Genomic DNA, 24181 nt, shown 5'->3' with positions numbered 1-24181 from the left:
TTGTGAGAGGGCGGAGCCCAATGACATGGAAAAAGGAAGTGACATGTACCAATTCAAATTACGAGAATCAGGATTTGGCCTTTTTCATCACGATTCGGATTAGGCCGAATCCTTTTGCCTCTGCATATGCAAATTGATGTCAGGTCACAGCTTCTTATAATAAAACCACATATTGATTTTTAAGTCCTGAGAGTGCAAACCTTCTTCTATGGTTACATTTTTTCTTTTGGTTTTTGCACCCAGGCATTGTTGACCTCCATTGATGAGAGTGCTGGTATTCCTATATACTGTATATGCACACATTAATTATTGTTCCAGTTCCAGCCCTCAGATTAAGTCCCTATACATATTTAAATATACATATTCACAGATAGTGTGTTATTTACTACAACCCAAATGTATCTCATTTTTTATTAAACATAGCTTGACCAAACTACCATCCACAATTTTGACTTATTTGTCATTGAAATAACTCAAATAAATCGGATCACAGGAAAGACCTGAATTGTACAATTTTTTCAGACTTTTCTTCTGAATCACTTGTTTTTTTTTTGGTTATTGCCGAAAACCCCAAATTTTTCAGATCATCTCGCTAAACACAGTGCAGACCACAATATCTTCAAATTGGGATAGGGACATATGCCATTGTCTTATAACGTGTATGACCTTGACAGGTTTGAGTTTGTCGGATTTTCGGATTCAGGTTTTTTTTGCAGCATCAGGGTATAATAAATCTTGAAAAATTTCCATTGGGTGCTGTCATACACAATTTTGTAAAGAAGACCTAAATTCCTATAACTGTCAATATATCTTTAACCATCCACTTCACAGCCATTTACACATTAACACAAATAGTGATGGGTGAGTAAATTTGTAAAAATTCGCCGGCGGAAAATCCACTGGGCAAAAAAACTTGTCCAGCGTCAAAATTATTTGGACGTCCATTAACTTAAACAAAATAGTAGCGGGTATAAAAAATTGTCGCTCACGTCAAAAAATTGTATATGCTCATTGACTTCAATGCGTTTCACAAATTTTTCGGTGAAATGGCAAATTTATTTATTCAGGCATATCATATAGCAACCTAAACTTAACCTCTAGCTCCTACTTAAAGAGGACCTGTCACCCAGACATAAAAACTGTATAAAAAAGTAATTTTGCAATTAAACATGAAACCCAAATTCTCTTTTTATTAATACATCCATTAATACATCTGAGCTGTCAATTATATTGCATTCCCCTCTCTATGCCTATGGCACAGCAATCACTTTTACTTTTATTTTGGCACTTAGACATCCCTGTCCATCTCATATCCCTCCTCTCCACTCTGAGTTTAAAATTATTTATCCTGTGCATGGGCATGTGTATTAGGTCCCCTTTTCTAGTGCATACATGAGATTTTGGGATGATGCAAAGCTTGCAGTGTTAGCAGCTTCCACAAAATGTCACCTGCCTGTATGCTCTAATTGTGGATTCCAAAAGAAAGAAAATAAGATTTAAAAAATGTATACAGTGTCATCAAAATTTATATTGCTTTCCTGCGAAATTTGCGAAACGTCGCCGGCGTCTATTTTTTTACGCTGGCGTCCATTTTTTTGGACGCCGGCATCCGTTTTTGGCGAAATTGCGCTGACATCCAAATAAAAGGAAACAGGCCTCCATTTTTCGTCGCAAATTTATAAGTTGGCGGCGAATCGCGGGAATTCGCGCCTGGCAAATAAATTCGCCCATCACTAAAAAATAAACTTCTCAGTAGTTAAGGGCATCATGTCATTAAGGGGTCAGCCTTCATAGACTACATTTTTCAATGTAATAAACAAGCTGTCACCTTGCTGGGAATGGCAGTTTACAAATTTCACATTTCAGATTACAACTGTAATGTGATAATTTTGATGCCCTGTATATACATGCATGCCATTTGCTTTAGCTTGTCCATCTGTTTCAGAAACATTTAGATATTTTGGGATAATGCTGGTTAAAATAACAAATAGCTATTATTTTGAGTGCATATACAGTATATATATATATATATATATATATATATATATATATATATATATATATATATATATATATATATTGTGAACCGGTAACTGGAACACAGTGTGAAGGAAGATATATTTCCCCTAGGTTCATGTCTTACTCCAATATGTACAGCAGTTCTGAGTGGGTCTCACCTGGGGAATAATTAGCAGGCTAGATCAGCTAGCTGCTAGAGAGGGTTGGGGCTCAGAGTGAAAGCTTGAGGCACACACTGAGGAGAGCTGGGAGCTGAGTGTGGCCATTGGAAGCGGCTGTTTATGTTTTCCCAAAGGGAAAGGACTTTTGTAAAGGTACTGTGACTCTGGGGAGTTGTACTGTTTGTGTTTGACCGGGAATCCCAGTAGGGGACCGGTAGTAGAGAGGGAAACTACTCTGTGTATTAGTTAGAGACCAAGTGGGGCAAGGATTTTGTTTTGTTTTATTTTGTTTTATGCTGCTTTGCTCACAGAATCTTTATATGTGAACAATAAAAGGACTTTACCCTGTTCAAGACCCGTCTGTTCGTATGATCCTGCTCACAATATATATATATATATATATATATATATATATATATATATATATATATATATATATATATATATATATATATATATATATACTGTATATATATATAGATATATAGATATATAGATATATATATATATATATATATATATATATATATATATATATATAACCCTGAAACTGCTTTACTTATTTTTTACAATAATGCATTATTTTTTTTACTTTGAGTCTGAATCAAATAAGACAAATGCAGAGAATACCTGCAAATCTTAAGTCTTATGCTTTTGTTGTAGATACAGTGTAAGCAGTATTATATAATGACATATCTCTAGAGCAAAGAAAATTACATTAGATACAGAATTGTGAATGCATTTTTATTTATCTCGTACATTTTTTAGAAAATAGCTTTCCATAGATACAAGAGTAATTGAATAAATTACAGCAGCTTAAAATATCAAGGATATAAAATGTACAATAAAGCACAAAGTAAATATGATATTTATCTTTGACATAATTTTCTTTAGGGAGTAGTAACTCAAAATGCATATGCCTGACTTCATTTATCTGAATGTCGGGGAGGAGGTGATAGATACAGTAATCATCAATTTAACAGATACAGGCCTGGGATTTTTATAAATCCTACGCATTGCGCCTTGTGCTGAATAGGTAGGCAGTAAGTACAGCAAGTTTCCAAGGGAAGGCCCAGGTACAAGCCCTAGTCCACCCCTAATATGTTGATTAAATACAACACATGCAGCGCATATTATGGGGCAGATTTATCCAGGGTCGAATTTCGAAGTACAAAAAATGTCAAAATTCGACCATCGAATTAAAAAACTTCGAATTTGAAGTTTTTTCAACAAATTTGACAATCCTGCGGTTGAATAAAAATCATTCGATTGAACGAAGGTCCCCATAGGCTAACATAGCATTTCGGCAGGTTTAAGTTGGCGAAGTATTGAAGTCAAAGTTTTTTTAAAGAGACAGTACTTCGATTATCGAATGTTCGAACGACTTATACTTCGAATCTAAGTCGAAGTAAATTCGAAGTCGTAGTATCCTATTCGATGGTCGAAGTATCCAAAAAATTTCGAAAATTCCCTCTAATACACTTCGACCCTTAGTAAATCTGCCCCTAGGTATTTGTGCTCCATTCTTCAGTTCAATGACTCTCTGACTATAGGCACTAAATACAGGGCTGGATACAAAGTGCAATTAATTGCAGTTTTCAGACATATTTTGCACTTGCTCTTCAATAATGAGTTCTAGAACCTCCCTACAATAAACTGAGAGGAGTGATTCCTGTCAATCCCTACAGCTTTCTATGACATTTATCATAAAAAAGACAAAATCCTAATAGATCCTGAGACTTTGTGGTGAAGATGATGGGGCTGTTGGAAGACGTAGGATACTCAGGAAGTCAGACAAGTAGTAGGGAATTGAGGACACATTTATGAATTCAAGATGCAGTGCAAAGTGCAAAAATATAAATGCCATTAACAAAAGTATTTGGGTATATTTACAATTCATGCAGGGTACAAAAAAGATTGCAATAGGTAATTTTGGCATGCAAAGACCCGCAGAAAACAATTTGAATGGAGCCCTGCCTGCATTAGGCAGCACTCCATTCTAAAGTGATGGAAGGATCAGGTTATTACTGAACCCTTATCTTTTAGAGTAGAGCTGCCCAACTGACAGCACTCAACACCCTTGTGTGGCCCCCACATGAAAGTCTGCCTGCTGTGACTGCTTATCTTGTGTAAATTTAAAAGGTATCAGTACTGGGATTAACTGGCCCATGCATTGGTTACACCTCACATTCAGACTGTAAAACATGCATTGTTCACACTTTTAACCCCCATCTATTGTTCACACCCCTAAAGCCCTATACTGTTCACATCTGTAAAGCCCTGTATTATTCATACCTCAGACCCAGACTGAAAGTGCCCATATTGTTCACCTGTTCACATCTCATAAAAACTGCGCCAGCACTGTGTCACTGTATATAGCACAGTATGAACTGTTCATCTTAGGTCCTGATAGGTTTTCCTTTCTCCTGCTCCATTCTGCCTTCCCTATGCTCCCTATGTGTGCCATACTCTGCCTGCCCTATGCTCCCTGTGTGTGCCATACTCTGCCTCACCTATGCTCCTTGTGTGCCCCATACTCTGCCTGCCCTATGCTCCCTGTGTGTGTCGCACTCTGCCTGCCTTATTCTCCCTGTGTGTACCATACTCTGCCTGTCCTATGCTCCCTGTTTGCCATACTCTGCCTGCTGTACACTCCCTGTGTATGCCATACTCTGCCTGCCCTATGCTCCTTGTGTGTGCCATAGTCTGCCTGCCCTATGCTCCTTGTGTGTGTCATGCTTTGCCTGTCCTATGCTCCCTGTGTGTGCAATGTTGTGCCTACCCTATGCTCCTTTTGTATGCCATAACCCTGCCTGCCCTACTCTGCCTGTGTGTGCCATACCCTGCCTGCCCTATATTCCCTGAGTGTACCATACTCTGGCTGTGTGTGCCATACTCCGCCTGCCCTACACTACGTTTGCGACGTGAGCCTGGTAAGGTTTGTTCTGGGGGTTTGTTAGGCTGTCTGTGATTGGTGTTTTTTCATTTAAATACTACTGTATGTTCAGTATTTCCTTAGCCTATGACTAAGGGGCTATTTATTAAAGTTTGAAGTTCCAAATGCTCGAAAAATTTGAGTTTTTTTTTTACTATAAGATCCAAATTTTTTGTGAAAAAAAAACTAGAATTTTTCGGGATTTATTAAATACCAAGGATGGAAAAAGTCAGAATCCGAAAATAACCCATGCGGATTTGGTCAGAGTATATTTCAGATAATAATGAGCTATTTTTGGATTTTGATAAATAGCCCCCCAAGTGTCCACAAGGCACAAAATGGGTAAGGCTATATTTTGGGATGCTTTCCTCTTGAATAAACTATTTTTTAACTGCATTAACCATTGAGTGATGTCCAGTTTGTGCCAGACTTTAATTAAAGTGGACCTGTCACCCAGATTCCTTTTCAAATTAAACATGAAATTACATCATTCATAGCTGTTGTAAAAGCAATTAAAAATCTCAGCTCTCAATCAACTTTTGCCTGCCCCTCCTCTATGCCTTAGGCATAGAGGCGGGGCAGGCAATTACTTTCACTTTCCATTCAGCACTTACTAGTTGTCATTGCTCTCACCACATTCCCCCATTCTCTTCACTAATTCTCTACTAATTGAGTAGCCAGTGCATGGGGATGGACATCAGGTCCCCCATTCTGGTGCACAAACAAGAGTCTGAGATGATGCAAAGCTTGCCTTAATAACAGTGTCCCCAAATGGCTCCTGCCTGTGTGTTATAATTATGAATTCCCAGACCAAAGGAAACAAGATTCAAATAATTTATATAGTGTGATTAAAGTTCCTTTTGCTTGACTAACGTGATAAAATAGGATTTGGAATATTTTTTTTGGGTGACGGGTCCCCTTTAAAGAAAAAAAATGATGTTTTAAGATGACTTCAATTTTTCACATATGAGTGATATCCCGGCAGTGAACACCAACAATTAGGTTTTTTTGGTGTGCTACCACCATTAATGTGGACATGCTCTTAAACGTTCTTGTGGTAACATGAGCGTGGTTTAAAGTGGGTATGGTTTAAAACATTATCAACCCTCCGCCACATAGGTGAGAAAAATTCTGTCCCTCAACAGGACAAATAGCCATTATCTTTGATATGCACACAGCCCAGCTTAAGTCTTTACTAGGACCTAAAGTTCGAGTTCTGTTTTCCACAAAAATTTTAGTTTTTGAGTTGTATTTTTAGATCAAAACTCACATTTTTGGGTTAAAAAAACTTGAATTATTTGAGTTTTTTAAATAAAAAATTTGAATATTTGAGATTTATTATACCCTTACCCTGGAAATAGCTTGAGTCCAAAAATACACCATCTAAAGCCTATCGAGGTCATGTAGAAGTCAATGGCAAAGGTGGCAGAATGGGGTTTTTTGCCATTCAAGTTTTTTCTTAAATAAGAAACCATTCCAATTTTGAGCTCATTCAAGTTCATCGAGGTAAAAAATACTCTTAACACTCGACCTTTGATAAATAACCCTTTAGATCTATATATTCTTTTCTGCTTGATAGGGGGTCCAAGAACCTATTTCAAGTCCAGACTTAGGTTGTAGGTGGCAAGATTTAAATGTTTAAAAAATAAAAAAACACTCAATATCACATTTCTCCAATCCAGCATTAGGCTTTGCTAGGCCTTCAAACCCCATACTCTAGATATAAATATTATTTTCCTCTTGATAGAGGATCCCATAAACTTTTTCTGGCACTGTCTGGCACTTGGTTGTAGGTGGCAAGATTTAGATACACATACACAATCGATCACATTTTACCAGCTCAGCTTCAGACTTTACTGGGACATTCAGGCCCACACTCTAAATCTAAATATTCCCATATTCTTGAGAAGGGGTCCAAGAAACTATTCATATTCCTGACCTAGGATGTAAGTGACAAGATAAACACAATCACATTTTTCCCACAATCATGTTTCTTGTTAAATAATCTAGCCAGGTAAAATGGGATTTTAATGGGATTGAAGCAAAAAAAAAACAACCTGATTTTGTTGTTGTGATTAATGTGAATGGCGGCAAAAAACAAATGTGAAAATTAATAAATTTTACATAGTAGTCTGTTTTGCTACATGACTACATCCAGCAACTTGGATGTTTATTTTGAGTAATAAAACAACACAAAAGAAATATTATTATAAGAGTAAGGAAGAGATGGACTTACCGAGCTGTGAATTATTTGTTGGTGTGTCATCTGTTTGAAAATAAAAATGGGAAATGGGAAATGTTAATCTATTTTCAGCAATGCAACATTTTTTACAATCCTTCCTTATTCTCCCCATACTTTACAAATTCAGATTTACAAAATGTATTCTAATGTTCAAAGTACTACACTGTCTAATTCATTTCAAAATGCTTTTCTAATAGTCCCTGAGATTTTTAATTGTATTTTCCTTCTCCCTTCTATTGGTCTTCCATACATACATACAGTACTTTTCCAGATCAGTACCATATATCTGGGACATCATACCTCACTTCTTAAGACTCTGCTCCATTATATCCCTGTTCAAGCAGATGCTTCAGACCCAAGTTTTAATAGAACTTTTTCTATTCTACACCAGTCTTTCTACTGCTTAGGGCTCTCTGTTAAACTCGTGTTTGATTTTTAATGGTGTCAATAAAGTTTCAAGTTTTATTAGATTGCTTCATGGTTTGATTGACGGTCCAAAATTCAATTCCATGATGTGATCCCAACTATGTCAAGTTTGAAGTTTGTGGTGCATGTGGTTCTTTTTTATCTTGTTGTTATTGGTGTGTTTTGTTATTTGCTTAGTCGGGGTCCACCGAATATATTGTTCAGCACTTCAGAATATTTTGTTTATAACTAAATTATAATGATAATTGCTTGTGGTATGCTGTATTTAGACATTAATTAAATCTTTTCGAGTGGGAATACATTTAGACGTATGGCTATCTTACTTTAAAGCCTTCAGCCCATTTAGTCAAATCCCCTCTCTGTTATGTTAATTAGATGCATGTACTTGAAACCAATGACTTCCAGTAAATTGCATTGAGTGTGTGATACAGAATGTTCATCAGATAACACTTGGGACTTTTAACCATTTTATAAGAAGTCAATGGCTACTGTTGCAAATGCTAGCAATCAGTTTTAATTATAGGCAGTCTGATTCTAATCAGACTGAAATCTGTAATGTGAATGGGAACTGAAGAGGCCTCTTTACAAATATATTTGTAAATTGCAGGAGTAAAGATCCCTTTAATTGCTTACTACTGTGTTTGAAAGGCAACTTCAAAGGCAGACGAATTTGTAAACTAAATGCAATACTGACAACAGTCCTTTACATATCTCATTTAAAGGAAAACTATACCCCCCAAACAATGTAGGTCTCTGTTAAAAGATACTGAGTAAAACAGCTCATATGTAAAATCCTGCTTCATGTAAATGAACCATTATCATAATAATATACTTTTTTAGTAGTATGTGCCATTGGGTAATCATAAATAGAAAATTGCCATTTTAAAAAATAAGGGCCGCCCCCTGAGATCGTAAGATTCACTGTGCACACATATAAACCACATGTAAGGTCACATGAGCCAATTAACAGACAGAGTTCTGCCTTTTGCTTCCTCACTTCTTCCTGTTACAGTTAGTGTTGTAGTATTTCTGGTCAGGTGATCTCTGAGGCAGCACAGATAGAGTCATGAAATGGTGGTTCAAGGCAAGAGATGTAACAGGGCAATATTTATGTAAATATATATTCCAGTTTGGTAAGATTCTTTAATATGTCATTCAATTTGATATAAACTATCTGTTGCTTAAGTATTCATTTTGGGGGTATAGTTTTCCTTTAAAGTAGCATGTGCTCATATAAATCTACGTTTGTCAATAATTTAATACATGCAGGCAGGGGATATGGTTTGTTTGCCACATGACATGCATTTGTTTTGTGTTTCTCTTCGTGTGCACAATTCTTTTTCAAAATTATCAAGCCCCTGGCTTCGAAACAGGAACAATATCTCTGTTCCTATAACTAGTGTCCAAATGGGCTTATGTTTTTTTGCAGAATCATTTAGCCTTCGTGAAGCAACATTAATTGCACAGCATATTGCATTTATCTGCCAGCAGCGATCAGACACACACACATTTCTGTCATCATTTATTTATGCTGTTACACAGAATCACCAAACGAGAAAAAAAAATACGAAGGCAGGGCAGGCAGAAAGCACTGCTGTTATAAACATAAATAAGCAAGTGCAAGCTTTGATTACAAGGAACTATGATGGCATTGGAGTTTGGGTTGGCATTTCTATGATTAGAAAACTACGACAAGTCTGGAATTTATAATTTAGAGAAATGATAAGGACACTTCATTCCATAAGTGATGGTTGAGTTATTGATTTGGGGATTATACTATTATTGACTGGAGGCTTGTGATGGATCAGAAGGGTTCTATTCAAAGCACACTAGGCAATTCCCGGAAACCAATAAGCTTTTTTGTCCTAATACTCTGTATAGTTCCTAACAGCAAGTAAAACGAGTTAAACGTACTGCTCTTCTATGCAAAATGAGAACCAAACTTAAATGTATTGTTAATGTGCATAGATTCTAGACTAGGACAAAGAATCTAATGAATCTTATTGCACAAGTTTCATTGCCAAATGTAAATTAATTCCTCTTGAGCAACATTTTAAAAACATCCGTGGCTACAACACAGTAAAGCAGTACATTATTTTTAATAACGCCTACTTGTTAGATGAGAATATACCATAAAAAATAATTACATTTATACGTCTACACAACATACAGCATAAAGAAAAATGTCTTTAGTTGTATTTTTAAAGACCAATAAACACCTACTCTGCAGTTTCGGTAGTCAGTAAATTCTTGTTTGTATGCATTAAAGATTCTGTTCTAAGATCAGCTTCCAACATTGTATTTCAGTAGAGCTGCTGCACTGCTGCCAGACTTTAGAAGCGGAACATATTCCTCATGTTCATATTATATCCTCTGGTACTTGTCTATATTTCATATTCAATCATTTAAAGATTGATGTTCCTTTTGCTGTACTGTGGCTACTTACCATCTATTATCTTACAACACTGAATCATGTGAAAAATATCTGTATAATCTATAATCCATACCATAAATTTGTTGCCATTTACGTGGTGTTACATAATGAAACAAGACTCTTAAAAGGCCAGCAGCACTATTTGACATCAGATATGTCAGGTTTAAAAATGCAAACGTATATGAACATGATATAGATAAACACATAATACAAAATAACAAATATACATGTTACATAGTTAAATTGGGTTGAAAAAAAGACCAAAGTTTATCAAGTTCCACCCTCCAAATGAAACCCAATGCATCTATATACTCACGTATATAAAATATATAAATGCTCTGGTGCATTGATTCGTCTTATAGAAAAAAAGTCCCCTTAATGCTCTTTTTTATGCAAGACAGAACTTTAATTGCTTTAGTAGCCACTAAATGACAATGACTGAAATTAGACAACTTGTTATCAACAAACTCCTTCCCTGGCTCTCGCAACTCCAGGAAACTCAGGCCAGGATTTTGCTTAAAATATAATCTTTATCAAATTAATTAAAGACAACACCTAACGCATTTTGTGCGTCTCGCATTTATTCATAGGCATACAATGAACATTCAATCCAAATGTAAGAATACAATGATTGGAAGTGACCACATAAAGATCCACTCCCATTGTTAACTCTTTTACCATCAAAAGTAGTAATGGATCACAAATTATATATACAAACAAAAGGAGGGCATCCTTCAGTAATATTAAACTAAACAAAGCAGTTAATATCAAACACAGATTTAAGACCTAGCAGTTGACAAGTGTTCAATAAATATATTCATTTAACTTATAACTAATACATTTTTATGATGGTTCCCGCTTTGGTCCCATGGTAAAACTCTCTCCGCTGCTTGTATCAGCAAACTCAATGTCACCTTTGCAACACTGTTAAAAATGTTTTGATACCAGAGTATCTTCTCTCCCTGAAATAATGTTGTTAATGTGCTCTTGCATCTGATACTTTAGAGGACTCACTGTACACCCCAGGTAGTGCATTCTACACCTCCAGCAGGTCAGCACTTATACAAGTAGTGAGAGTTATCAGGGCCAGATTTCGTGGGCGGGGGCCCCTAGGCTATGCGGTCCTAGTGCCCATCCACACTACCCCCCAAGCCGACACATGCATGCTGCGTGTCCCCAGTGCTCCCCAGAAAGCGGCTGGGCGGCATTCCATCCCTAATACTTTGCCACCCTAGGCCTGAGCCTTTGTGGCCTCATCACAATTCCGGGCCTGAGTGTTACAATTAAAATACTGCTGAATTTTATAACTGACACCAGTCACTGAACTGATAACCTCTTGTGAAACCGATATGTGCTTACATGTCACACATCTCCTCATTGTACTCAACCAACATTTATTGTGCACTCTAAGCTTTCTCTGCCACATAGCTACAACCTCCATTTAAAATTTTACATAGCTTAGCATCATTATAAAGAATTGGTAAGGTATCGTTAATTATATTTTTAATCTGATTATATTGGGTGAAATAGGAAGTAACAAATAGAGGCTTGTAAAGGAGTAAATAGTGTAAACTGCCACCACGGGAGCCTATATAAGGCAGTGCCTTGCTGGGGCACTTTCTCTTTGTCCAATAACATCAAAAAGGCAGCAGCAGACCAAAGTGGCCAGACCCTTGGGGGAGGTTGGTGCCATAGGGCTAGCTAGTGGATAGTATGAGGCAAGTGAGTTCACACCAGGAGTGAAAGGTAGAGAGGGATAGTAAGCACAAACAGCCTGTTGTCCCAACTGTCCTTTTGGTATCCCTTTGAATAAATACATAGGGTGACTCAGTCCTCAATAAAGAATTACCAGCACATTGTTTTCTGAAGACAGTTGTCTCCAATGTACCCCAACTGCCTTTTCATTTTAAGTCTAAAAAAGAGATTTTCTTACCAATAAAGTCTCATGTGAATCTTAAATTTAAATCATTAGTATTTAGTTCTCCCACAAAAACTTCAAATTCCTCTTTGGATCCTTGCCAGATGAAAATTAGAACAGCCACATCCATTTTGTACATACAGATTTCATTAGAATGAAGTATGAAAACCTGAATTTTGATAATACTTCACTTTTATTGGTAGAAATGACGGTTACAGCAACAGCAGAGCTCTGAACCACAGGGAATGTCAGTGAGTGGGTATGAGCAGATTTGAAGGGTTCATTATCACAGCACAGAACAGGCAGCGTTGTGAAGAGACATTCAAAGAAATTTCACTTTGACTGGAGTGTTATACTCTCAGATGGGGGATAGTGTTTCACAGAACTCTACAACCAACCAAGGATACCAGCTTAATGTTTTGCACATTTGTCATTTGGAAAGTGTTGACTCCTACAAGGGAATGTTACAGTACCTCCTAACTTTCCTAAACCTCAGATAACTAAAAGTGGGAGAAAGAAGGACAATTTCTATCCATTGCTATTTTATCCCTTTCGAAGACTAAAACTGGGTTTGTTTTGAACTATAAATTTATGGTATAATCTTCACAAGCCTAATTTATATTACTGCACCATTTTCATCTCAGTTGTATGTCTGATAGCTATTTTGGATGCTTTATATACTCCTTGTACCTGATCTAAGACTCAAATGCCTTAAAGGGGTGGTTCATCTTTGCGTTCACTTTTAGGGGGTTATGTACTAAGCTCCGAATACCCGAAATCCCAAAAATGTGTGATTTTTTTTTAAATAAAATCGGACTTTTAAAAAATCACAAATTTTTCGGAATTTACTAAACCACGAGGGCTAAAAAGCCCGAATATAAAAAGATGGCATCTCAAACCTGTTGAGGTTGCATAAAAGTCAATGGGAACAGTCCCATTGATTTTTAGTTGTGTCGTGGGTTTCGGGCAATTTCAAGAAAACTCCAAAAAATTCTGAGATTTCGGGGAAAATTTACTAAAAAATCTTGAAAATCTGAGCTTTTTCCGCAAAGCTAATTTTCGGGAAAATGTAATAATAAATAAGAGTTAAAAACCCGAGCAGGTTAGATCGGAGTTTATAGCAGCCGATATTGAGATAAATTCGGACCTTGAAAAATAACCCCCTTAGTGTATTATAGAACGGACAATTTTAAGATATTTTTTAATTGGTCTTCATTATTATAGTTTTTGAATTATTTGCCTTCTTTTAAATCTTTCCTGCTTTCAAATGGGGGTCCCTGACCCCATCTAAAACAAATGCTCTGTAAGGATACAAATGTTAATGCTACTTTTTATTACCAATTTTTATATTCATTCTCTCTTCTATTCATATTTCAGTTCCTTATTCAAATAAATGAATAGTTGATAGGGTAATATGGACCCTAGCAACCAGACTGACGATTTTGCAAACTGGAGAGCTACTGAATAAATAACTAAAAAATGGCAAGTAATAAAAAAAGAAAACCAATTGCAAAATGTTTCAGAATATCACTCTCTACATCATACTAAAAGTTAACTCAAAGGTGAACAACCCCTTTAAAAGCTTTTTTTTTTCTTACCAACACTTATCATTTGCAATGTATTCCTTGCTTACAAGGGGAATATTCTAATATGTATATTTATCAAACAATATATTATAGCCATTCTATTTTCCTTTTGTGTTGAATCCTGTAATCCAGGTTAATATGTTGCAGAGATGCTCTTATACTGGCAACGTTTGCACATCTAAAATTAAGTGGATTAATTTCTCCCTTATAGGAGTTGTAACATAATCTCAAAGGAGACCATGTTATGATCACTGCTCCCTAAATGTTCACCTGTGCAAATGCTAGGGGCGAGTTCAGTATTATTATACTGAACAAAAAGAGTTCAACAAAAGATATAATGGACTTTTCACATCAGGATGACAAGAGGGTATCTGCTGAGGTTTGAGGAGAGAAAGCTTTGTCACCAGCAAAGGAATGGCTTCTTTACTGGTAGGACCATCATGTTATGCAATTATTAAACAACAGAAGTGGCAAAGAATAGTTAATTAATGTGGTTTTCCTATTAAACTATTTGTGTTAACCAGTTTTCTATTTGATTGCCTCTCTATCAGAAAATAATGTATTTCCCTGGGCGAGGAAGAATATTCTGCATGTTTGTTGGAAGTTTGTTTGTTGCCATTCTATTTCATGTAGGGCTTTTGTGCATAGTTATATTTTTTAAGGGGTTGACCTTTTTTTTTTACTTGGTTTACTATGCATTGTATAAAATCATTGCAGAATCTTCTGATTTTAAATTAATATAATTTTTCTCTAATAGGTAATATAATAGTGCTAATAGGTAAAAGAGAAAGGAACTTAACATACAACAATAAACAGGAGCATTAGCAAAAAGAGTTCACTTTGATTTCTTGAGTCACATTTAGTTTGATACAGCTTCACGTCACGATAACACGATAGATAGATGATAGTTAGATAGTCTTGTTGACTAAGAGGTCTTTAACATTTGTTTGCTAAACATGTTTGTGTACAGATTAGCTGAAGGCCACATACCACTCTGCAATTCATGGAATTGTTTTTTTACAACATCTACAAGGCCAGCAGTTGTGCTTATATTTATCAATGCTCGGATTCCATTTGTATAGATGAAATTGCTATCAAAAATGATTACAATTTATGTGTGTGTGTTTTTAGGAGTAGAAATATGGCCTTGTGACGTAATTATACCAAATATTATTATTATTATTACTAATAAAAATCTTTATGTACTGTATATAGAGCCAACATACTCAGCAACACTTTACAGAGAATAACCACCATTTACAGTATATCAGCTCCTGCCCAAGAACAGCTTATCACAGTGACACACTCTATGGTCACTTGTCTTTGAATTAAAATGAAAAAATATACATTGAAATACCTTACCACTTCTAGTAACGATAGGTCCTGCAGATACGACAGCATTATCAGATATACTGTAAGGAGTTAATGTGGTTCTTATTACAGCATCTCTTCTATCTCTGTTGTGACATGTCTGGGGATTAATGAAAGACGTTATGTTACTTTGCAGTGGCAGACTAAAGCTAGTTTACACAGTAGCAAAGTAAAGATGCTTGAAGATTAAGTAGGGAAACACCATTATACACTGTGAATGTTATAACTGAGTTTACTTTATGTACAAAATGCCCAGTTTCACAAAGTTTAATTAAAATGATATACTCAATAACCAGTTCAAGATTAAATGTAAACAGCTGTGTTATTCTCTTTATATCACTGTACACTATGGCTGTTTAGCTGTTATTCCGATAATATCGTCTTTTGAACTGTGGATATACAACTGCTTCTGTGGCTACACTGATAGAGGAAGCCTCTAGAGAGGCAAGGTTTGCCTCAGTATCAGTAGTTGGACATATAAAAACATGAAGTGACCAAGTATAAAGTACAGGTTTCTTAGTTATTGTTTTTGCTCCCCTTACCCGACAGCACAAAGGTTAGGGAAAGGAGAGACATGGTAGCAGCAGTCTGAAACACCAGTACACTTAAGGTTGACTGCATTTGAATTTGTTTTATTTGAATTCATTTATTTGAATATCTTTGACTAAGATACATTTGCCACGATGGTAAATATCTAAGCTAAACATCAACAATAATTATCTGCAGTTACTAGACTTTGGTCAATGGCCAGCAAAGCCAAAATAGAACATTCTTCGTATTTTTTAATCACAAAATATTGGACACTTAACTCTTTAAGAGCCTATGATGTTTTTAAACAGATATATTTGCCAGTCCGTAATGTGGACAGCAAACTTGGGGGATACTTTAATTTTATTGCCTATATTTGATTGCCAAAGATACCCATTTTAAGGGAAAATATATCCCCAGAATGAATACCAACCAGCAGCTGCATCAGGAAAAAGTTTGGGAGTACAAGAGAGAACTTTGTCCATAAATTGGCTCATGTGACCTAACATATACAGACGAAGCCACTTGGATTTGTGAGTTAAATGCGTCATGACTCAGAGTTAATTGAAGAAACTGTGTTATCTAAAGTCATCTTAACTCATTTAATGCATTTAAACTTTTCATTAGCATACCAAAGCACCATTGTTCACAATGGTGAATGCTTTAATTAGATGGGATGTTGTGTCACAGTTTTCTGTGTTAAATGAGATAAATGGGATATCTGTGTTTAGTTATTCTGTGTCAAACAGACAAACCAAAGTGGCTGCATCTGTATGTGTGTGTGTGCACTGTGAATTGTATGGTCCCAGGGGGTTAGTCCTTAGTTCTTAAAATGGCAATTTTCTATTTGGGAGCACCCAATGGCACAGACTACTAAATAAAGTCTATTTTTATGAAAATGACTTCTTTAGGTGAAGCAGGGTATGATATATGAGCTGTTTTATGCAATATATTTTATTAGTGACCTACAGTGTTTGGGGGTATATTTTTCCTTTAACACTGGAAGGGCAATAACTGCATCCTAAAGCACACACTATTCAGGTGTATACAGTATAACTTTGTAGTTCTGAATCATGAAAATCATCATAGACTGCCATAACTACAATAAAACGTTGACTGTAAATATCCAACAGTACTAAAACCCAATTATAGAAAGTTACCCCTAAAAGAACAATTCTGGGTACTTACTGGTGTTAGGTAATTGCAGTCATCTGATCGGCACAGTTTTGTTATACAGTGCAAAAACACTGTAGACATTTTCTGGTTCTTGTGCTTGACGAATCGGAACACTTCAAAGGAAAATCTTCCCATCTGACTTTTACCGTTCTCAAATATTGTTGTCTGTGGATCTTTGTCACAGCTTTAATATAAAATAGGATGTGGAAAAATGTTTAGTGAAGTATTACTTAATGAAGTATAACTTAAATTCATGAAATCCCTTGTATATATACTCAGCATGCCATTTTTCCTGCTGTAGACAAGTCAGTCATGCTGCGAGTCACACTGACTGATTTCCTTGGTCTAACAATCACTTTCCAAGCAAATGATCTGGAATGTCCAAAAGTATGGTTGAGTTGTTTGCAGCAGATAAAAATATCAAGCTGAAGAAGCTCATTGGTTTGCTTTTTATATGTCAAACATATAAGAAAGAAAAACTAAAACCTATTTGTGAATAAAAGATGTATTACACATTCCCTGTAATGTTGGCACATCTTTATAGATCTAATACTTTCCCTTTAAGGACATCACACTAGTACTTGAAAGCCATTCAATATTGTCAACATTACAGATAATTCTGTTTCTATTTTAAAACCTAAATTGAATTTACAGATTCAAAAGCAACTTAATGTGTGTTCTATAGAACAGAAAATGTAACAATATCAACATCATACCTGAGGAAGAGATCATATCTGATATCATCATTTGGATTGCCAGAAGGAGTGGTGTAACAGTAGTCCATTAAAACATTCCATCTATTTTTATTATAAAAATACATTTTAAATAGTTATTAACTTTTTTAAATAATATACAAAATATATAGAGATTAAACATTTATTTAGAGGAGCATTGTATTACTTGTAATTCAGTGTATTTATTTGTAATAAATAACTGGAAGGGCAAATCACATTATTTGAAAGTGCACGTAAGGTAGACATGACCTCAGTGCATCAGTCAATAAACATGATTAAGGAGCCATTATTCAACTGTACTAAAAATGCTTTGTTGATACAGTGGCTTTTGGATATATGAAATAGCTGACATAATCATCATTGCAGAACTTGCAGAAAGGAAACCACTGGACTTTTTGCTCACATTTAAACAAGATAACTTATTCTGACTGATATCAGCTGGCAAATAAGGTCATTCTGTTCTAGAGACAAAAGTCAATTGAACAAAATAGCTACTCAGAAACCACAACCACAGATAGGTGGTTTGTGAAGGCATCTGTAGGGACGTTCGTAATTTCTAATCAATAAATATGTTTAAATTCGGAACATATTTTTAAGTAAGGTGAAAGACAAGGGGGCTCATTTATCAACACTGGGCAAATCTGCCCGTGGGCAGTAACCAATAGCAACCAATTAGTGCTTGGCTTTTTTCAGGCAGCTGCAGGCAGAACAATGAATGCAACAATTTGATTGGTTGCCATGGGTAACTGCCCACAGGAAAATTTGCCCAGTTTTGATAAATGACCCCCCGATGTTTAATCAAAACTTTAGGGGTCATTTACAACAACCTTACACATGTGAAAGAGTACCCCCTAATTAGTGCTCATGCATAGAACAGTTCTGTCTGGGGTCTGGCTACATTCTGCAGCATTCACCAAGTTTTTTATTTGGACAGCCAGGCCAAAGTGGTATGGTGCAGAGCAGAGCACCAGTAGGTGCAGGTTAGCCCTGTCCTTACCACCTGCCTCGTCAATCTCTGCTCCATAACTTGCATGCGCGACTGGGTAATTCCTAACTGGTATGCTCCCAGCCAGGGCACCCGCCAGGCCTTTAGGTTATGAATAAAGCATGATGCACATAGTTGTGATGAACCAGGGCAAACATTTATTTAGCAGCTTTTTTCACAGGTTCACAGGAGCAGACCTGAGTCACAAACAACCTGGAACTTATAAGTTAATGAGTTATTCATATACTTTTCTCTGGAAATCCTCTCACAATTCCCCTGTCACATAGGGATGTAGCGAACGTCGGAAAAAAAGTTCGCGAACATATTCGCGAACTTGCGCAAAAACGCGAGCGGTTCGCGAACGGTTCGCGAACCCCATAGACTTCAATGGGAAGGCGAACTTTAACATCTAGAAAAGACATTTCTGGCCAGAAAAATGATTTTAAAGTTGTTTAAAGGGTGCAACGACCTGGACAGTGGCATGCCAGAGGGGGATCAAGGGCAAAAATGTATCTGAAAAATCTGCCTGTGTGTGCTTGGAAGAGATAGTGTAGGGGGAGAGCTGTTAGTGATTTCAGGGACAGATGATAGTAAGTTTGCTGGCTAGTAATCTGCTTGATACTGCTCTGTATTGGAGGGACAGAAGTCTGCAGGGATTTGAGGGACATTTTAGCTTAGGTAGCTTTGCTGGCTAGTAATCTACTGTTCTCTTTAAACAACTGCCATACGTTGACCTTGTAGGCATTGTTTGCCCAGTTTTTTTGGACGCAGCCACTGAAGCACAGTTGCCATAAAAAATATGCCATATAAATGCTGAAAATAGTCATTTTTCGCCATACGTTGACCTTGTAGACATTGTTTGCCCAGTTTTTTTGGTTGCAGCCACTGAAGCACAGTTGCCAGAAAAAATATGCCATATAAATGCTGAAAATAGTCATTTTTCGCCATACGTTGACCTTGTAGACATTGTTTGCCCAGTTTTTTTGGTTGCAGCCACTGAAGCACAGTTGCCAGAAAAAATATGCCATATAAATGCTGAAAATAGTCATTTTTTGCCATACGTTGACCTTGTAGGCATTGTTTGCCCAGTTTTTTTGGTCGCAGCCACTGAAGCACAGTTGCCAGAAAAAATATGCCATATAAATGCTGAAAATAGTCATTTTTTGCCATATATGTTGAGTCAACGTATGGCAAAAAATGACTATTTTCAGCATTTATATGGCATATTTTTTCTGGCCTCTGTGCTTCAGTGGCTGCGGCCAAAAAAACTGGGCAAACAATGCCTACAAGGTCAATGTCGTTGACCTTGTAGGCATTGTTTGCCCAGTTTTTTTGGCCGCAGCCACTGAAGCACAGAGGCCAGAAAAAATATGCCATATAAATGCTGAAAATAGTCATTTTTTTGGTCGCAGCCACTGAAGCACAGTTGCCAGAAAAATTATGCCATATAAATGCTGAAAATATGCATTTTTTTGGTTGCAGCCACTGAAGCACAGAGGCCAGAAAAATTATGCCATATAAATGCTGAAAATATAAATTTTTTTGGTTGCAGCCACTGAAGCACAGAGGCCAGAAAAATTATGCCATATAAATGCTGAAAATATGCATTTTTTTGGTCGCAGCCACTGAAGCACAGTTGCCAGAAAAATTATGCCATATAAATGCTGAAAATATGCATTTTTTTGGTCGCAGCCACTGAAGCACAGTTGCCAGAAAAATTATGCCATATAAATGCTGAAAATATAAATTTTTTTGGTTGCAGCCACTGAAGCACAGAGGCCAGAAAAATTATGCCATATAAATGCTGAAAATATGCATTTTTTTGGTTGCAGCCACTGAAGCACAGAGGCCAGAAAAATTATGCCATATAAATGCAGAAAATATGCATTTTTTTGGACGCAGCCACTGAAGCACAGTTGCCAGAAAAAATATGCCATATAAATGCTGAAAATAGTCATTTTTTGCCATACGTTGACCTTGTAGACATTGTTTGCCCAGTTTTTTTGGTTGCAGCCACTGAAGCACAGAGGCCAGAAAAAATTAAACCAGTAGGGTTTGCACCCTAGTTTGTAACGGTGGCGGAGGGAGGAGGAGGACGCTAAAGGACAGCTGTGTGTGGAGTCATGAGGCTTGAAGAGAAGGACAGCTGCATAGAAGTCAGAACAAGTCTTCCGGCGTGCAGTAACCCTCCGAGATCCACCCCTCATTCATTTTAATAAAGGTCAGGTAATCGACACTTTTGTGACCTAGGCGAGTTCTCTTCTCAGTTACAATCCCTCCTGCTGCACTGAAGGTCCTTTCTGAGAGCACACTTGAGGCTGGGCAAGACAAGAGGTTCATGGCAAATTGTGACAGCTCTGGCCACAGATCAAGCCTGCACACCCAGTAGTCCAGGGGTTCATCGCTCCTCAGAGTGTCGATATCTGCAGTTAATGCCAGGTAGTCCGCTACCTGCCGGTCGAGGCGTTCTTTGAGGGTGGATCCAGAAGGGTTGTGGCGCTGCCTTGGACAGAAAAACATTTGCATGTCTGACGTTACAGACTGGCCAAAGGGCTTTGTCCTTGCAGGTGTGCTCGTGGCAGGATTACTGGCACCTCTGCCCCTGGAATGTTGATGAGTTCCTGAAGTGACATCACCCTTAAAAGCATTGTACAACATGTTTTGCAGGCTGGTTTGTAAATGCCGCATCTTTTCGGACTTGTGGTATGTTGGTAACATTTCTGACACTTTATGCTTGTACCGAGGGTCTAGTAGCGTTGCGACCCAGTACAGGTCCTTCTCCTTAAGCCTCTTGATACGGGGGTCCTTCAACAGGCATGACAGCATGAAAGACCCCATTCTCACAAGGTTGGATGCAGAGCTATCCATCTCCGCTTCCTCATTATCAAGGACTGCATCATCCACGGTCTCCTCCCCCCAGCCACGTACAAGACCAGGGGTCCCCAAAAGGTCACCACTAGCCCCCTGGGAAGCCTGCTCCTGTTGGTCCTCCTCCTCCTCCTCCACAAAGCCACCTTCCTCCTCTGACTCCACTTCTGGCACCTCTCCCTGCGTTGCAGCAGGTGCCTGGGTTCGTTCTGGTGATTCCGACCAGAAATCGTGCGCTTCCAGCTCCTCGTCACGCTGGTCTACAGCCTCATCTGTCACTCGTCGCACGGCACGCTCCAGGAAGAAAGCGAAGGGTATTAGGTCGCTGATGGTGCCTTCGGTGCGACTGACCATATTTGTCACCTCTTCAAAAGGTCGCATGAGCCTGCAGGCATCGCGCATAAGCACCCAGTAACGGGGGAAAAAAATCCCCAGCTGTGCAGATCCAGTCCTACCACCCAGTTCAAAAAGGTACTCGTTGACGGCCCTTTGTTGTTGCAGCAGACGTTCCAACATAAGGAGCGTTGAATTCCAGCGAGTCTGGCTGTCAGAAATCAAACGCCTGACTGGCATGTTGTAGCGCTGCTGAATGTCAGCAAGGCGTGCCATGGCTGTGTAGGAACGTCTGAAATGGGCCGACACCTTTCTGGACTGGGTGAGAACGTCCTGGAATCCTGGGTACTTGGAGACAAAACGTTGGACTATTAAATTTAACACATGTGCCATGCAGGGCACATGTGTTAAATTGCCTAGTCTCAACGCTGCCAACAGATTGCTTCCATTGTCACACACCACTTTTCCGATCTGCAGTTGGTGTGGGGTCAGCCACCGATCGGCCTGTGACTGCAGAGATGACAGGAGTACAGATCCGGTATGGTTTTTGCTTTCCAGGCACGTCATCCCCAAGACAGCGTGACAACGGCGTACCTGGCACGTCGAATAGCCTAGGGGAGCTGGGGGTGCACAGGTGTGGAGGAGGAGAAGGAGGACCCAGCAGCAGAGTAAGAAGAAGAAGAAGACGAGGTAGAGAGCGATGGAGGAGTAGAGGTGGTGGCAGAACCGCGTGCAATCCGTGGCGGTGACACCAACTCCACTGTTGTTGTTGAGCTACCCATTCCCTGCTTCCCAGCCATTACCAAGTTCACCCAGTGGGCAGTGTAGGTGACATACCTGCCCTGACCATGCTTGGAGGACCATGCGTCAGTAGTCATATGGACCTTTGGCCCAACACTAAGTGACAGAGATGCGGTAACTTGGCTCTGCACATGTTGGTACAGGTGTGGTATTCCCTTTTTAGAAAAAAAATTGCGGCTGGGTACCTTCCACTGCGGTGTCCCAATTGCTACAAATTTGCGGAAGGCCTCAGAGTCCACCAGCTGGTATGGTAAAAGCTGGCGGGCTAAGAGTGCAGACAAGCCAGCTGTCAGACGCCGGGCAAGGGGGTGACAGTCAGACATTGGCTTCTTACGCTCAAACATGGCCTTCACAGAAACTTGGCTGGTGGCAGATGACTGGGAATGGGAACAGGTGGTCAAGGTGGAAGGCGGAGTGGAGGGTGGTTCAGACGGGTCAAGGAGAGCAGAGGTAGAGCAGTAAGATGCTGGGACCAGAAGGAGTGTGGCTTTTAGTTTGCCTGTTGCCTTTGAGGTGTTGCTCCCAAAGTGCTTTGTGCTTGCCGCTCATGTGCCTTCGCATAGAAGTTGTACCTATGTGGCTGTTGGCCTTACCAAGGCTCAGTTTCTGACTGCACTCATTGCAAATTACAATGCTTTTGTCAGAGGCACACACATTAAAAAAATCCCACACTGCTGACTTTTTGGAAGTGTGCGATCTGGCGTAACAGTAGAAGTTGGCGCATTGGCGGCAATGGCGGGGTGCGTTGGCCGGCTGAACACAGGTGCCGATACATGTTGTTGCCCTACTGATCCCTGCGGGCTGTCCTCCCTGCTTCTTCTAAGTCTTATTCTCCTACTGCCTCTCTGACTCTCCGTCTCTCCATCTGAACTACCCTCCTCTTGCTCTCTTCTACTAGGCACCCAAAAACATCAATCTCCTCATCATCATTCTCCTCAGATGCATCAATTTCTTCTGACACATCACAGAAGGAAGCAGCAGCGGGGACCTCCTCCTCATCACTTATTATGTCCATCTCTATCGTGTTCTCTGCCAGAATTAAATCTGGTGTAAGGTCCTCATCTCCTTCATCTTCTTCTGGCAATAATGGTTGCGCATTACTCAGTTCAAGAAACTCATGGAAAATAACTCCTCTGACCCCAGTGAAGAAGGGGCACCGGTGGTGGAGGAAGTGTTACGTGGGGTGGCCATAGCAGTGGAGGATGAGGAGGATGTTGTGGTAAAGTTAGAGAAACGGTTAGAGGATGGGGTGTGTGCTGTTAAAGCCAGTCAACTACCTCTTCAGCATTTTGGGAGTTCAGGGTCATTGGCTTTTTAAAACTGGGCAATTTGCTAGGCCACAGGATTGCATAGCAGCACGGCCCCTAGCACGGCCTCTGCGTGGCGGCCTGCCTTTGGCCTGGCATTATTTTTAAAAAACAACAACAACAACCAAAAACTCAGTTGGTTTTCTGGAAACGATAATACACACAGCTAGATGGCGGGTTGAAGAAAACAGTGTGCAAATAATGCCTACAAGGTCAACGTATACACTACTACAGCGGTGGATACGGATTACGTAAAATATATGAATGCTGCTTGAAAAAAAGTAACTCAAGTGGTTTTTCTAGAGACGATAATATTATCAATATTTAGACAAAATGTGAAACAAGGTCACACAGCTA

The 24181-nt window shown here is 38.6% G+C and overlaps 1 protein-coding gene across 1 annotated transcript in view; it reads right to left on the bottom strand.

Moving 5' to 3' along the window:
- The window catches only part of zpld1.L (zona pellucida-like domain containing 1 L homeolog), a 42097-nt gene that overhangs the window by 7892 nt on the left and 10024 nt on the right, over positions 1-24181 (bottom strand). The window contains exons 6-9 of the mRNA XM_018245715.2: positions 17513-17593; positions 16809-16980; positions 15084-15192; positions 7352-7381 (exon numbers count right to left, since the gene is read on the bottom strand). Coding sequence (XP_018101204.1) covers positions 7352-7381; positions 15084-15192; positions 16809-16980; positions 17513-17593 — 392 coding nt within the window. The remainder of the gene's footprint in view (positions 1-7351; positions 7382-15083; positions 15193-16808; positions 16981-17512; positions 17594-24181) is intronic.

This window comes from Xenopus laevis, chromosome 2L (assembly GCF_017654675.1).
Source record: "Xenopus laevis strain J_2021 chromosome 2L, Xenopus_laevis_v10.1, whole genome shotgun sequence".
Classification (NCBI taxonomy): Eukaryota; Metazoa; Chordata; class Amphibia; order Anura; family Pipidae; genus Xenopus; species Xenopus laevis.
Note: the sequence above shows the minus strand (reverse complement) of the source record. Positions and strands in the feature narration are given on the sequence as shown.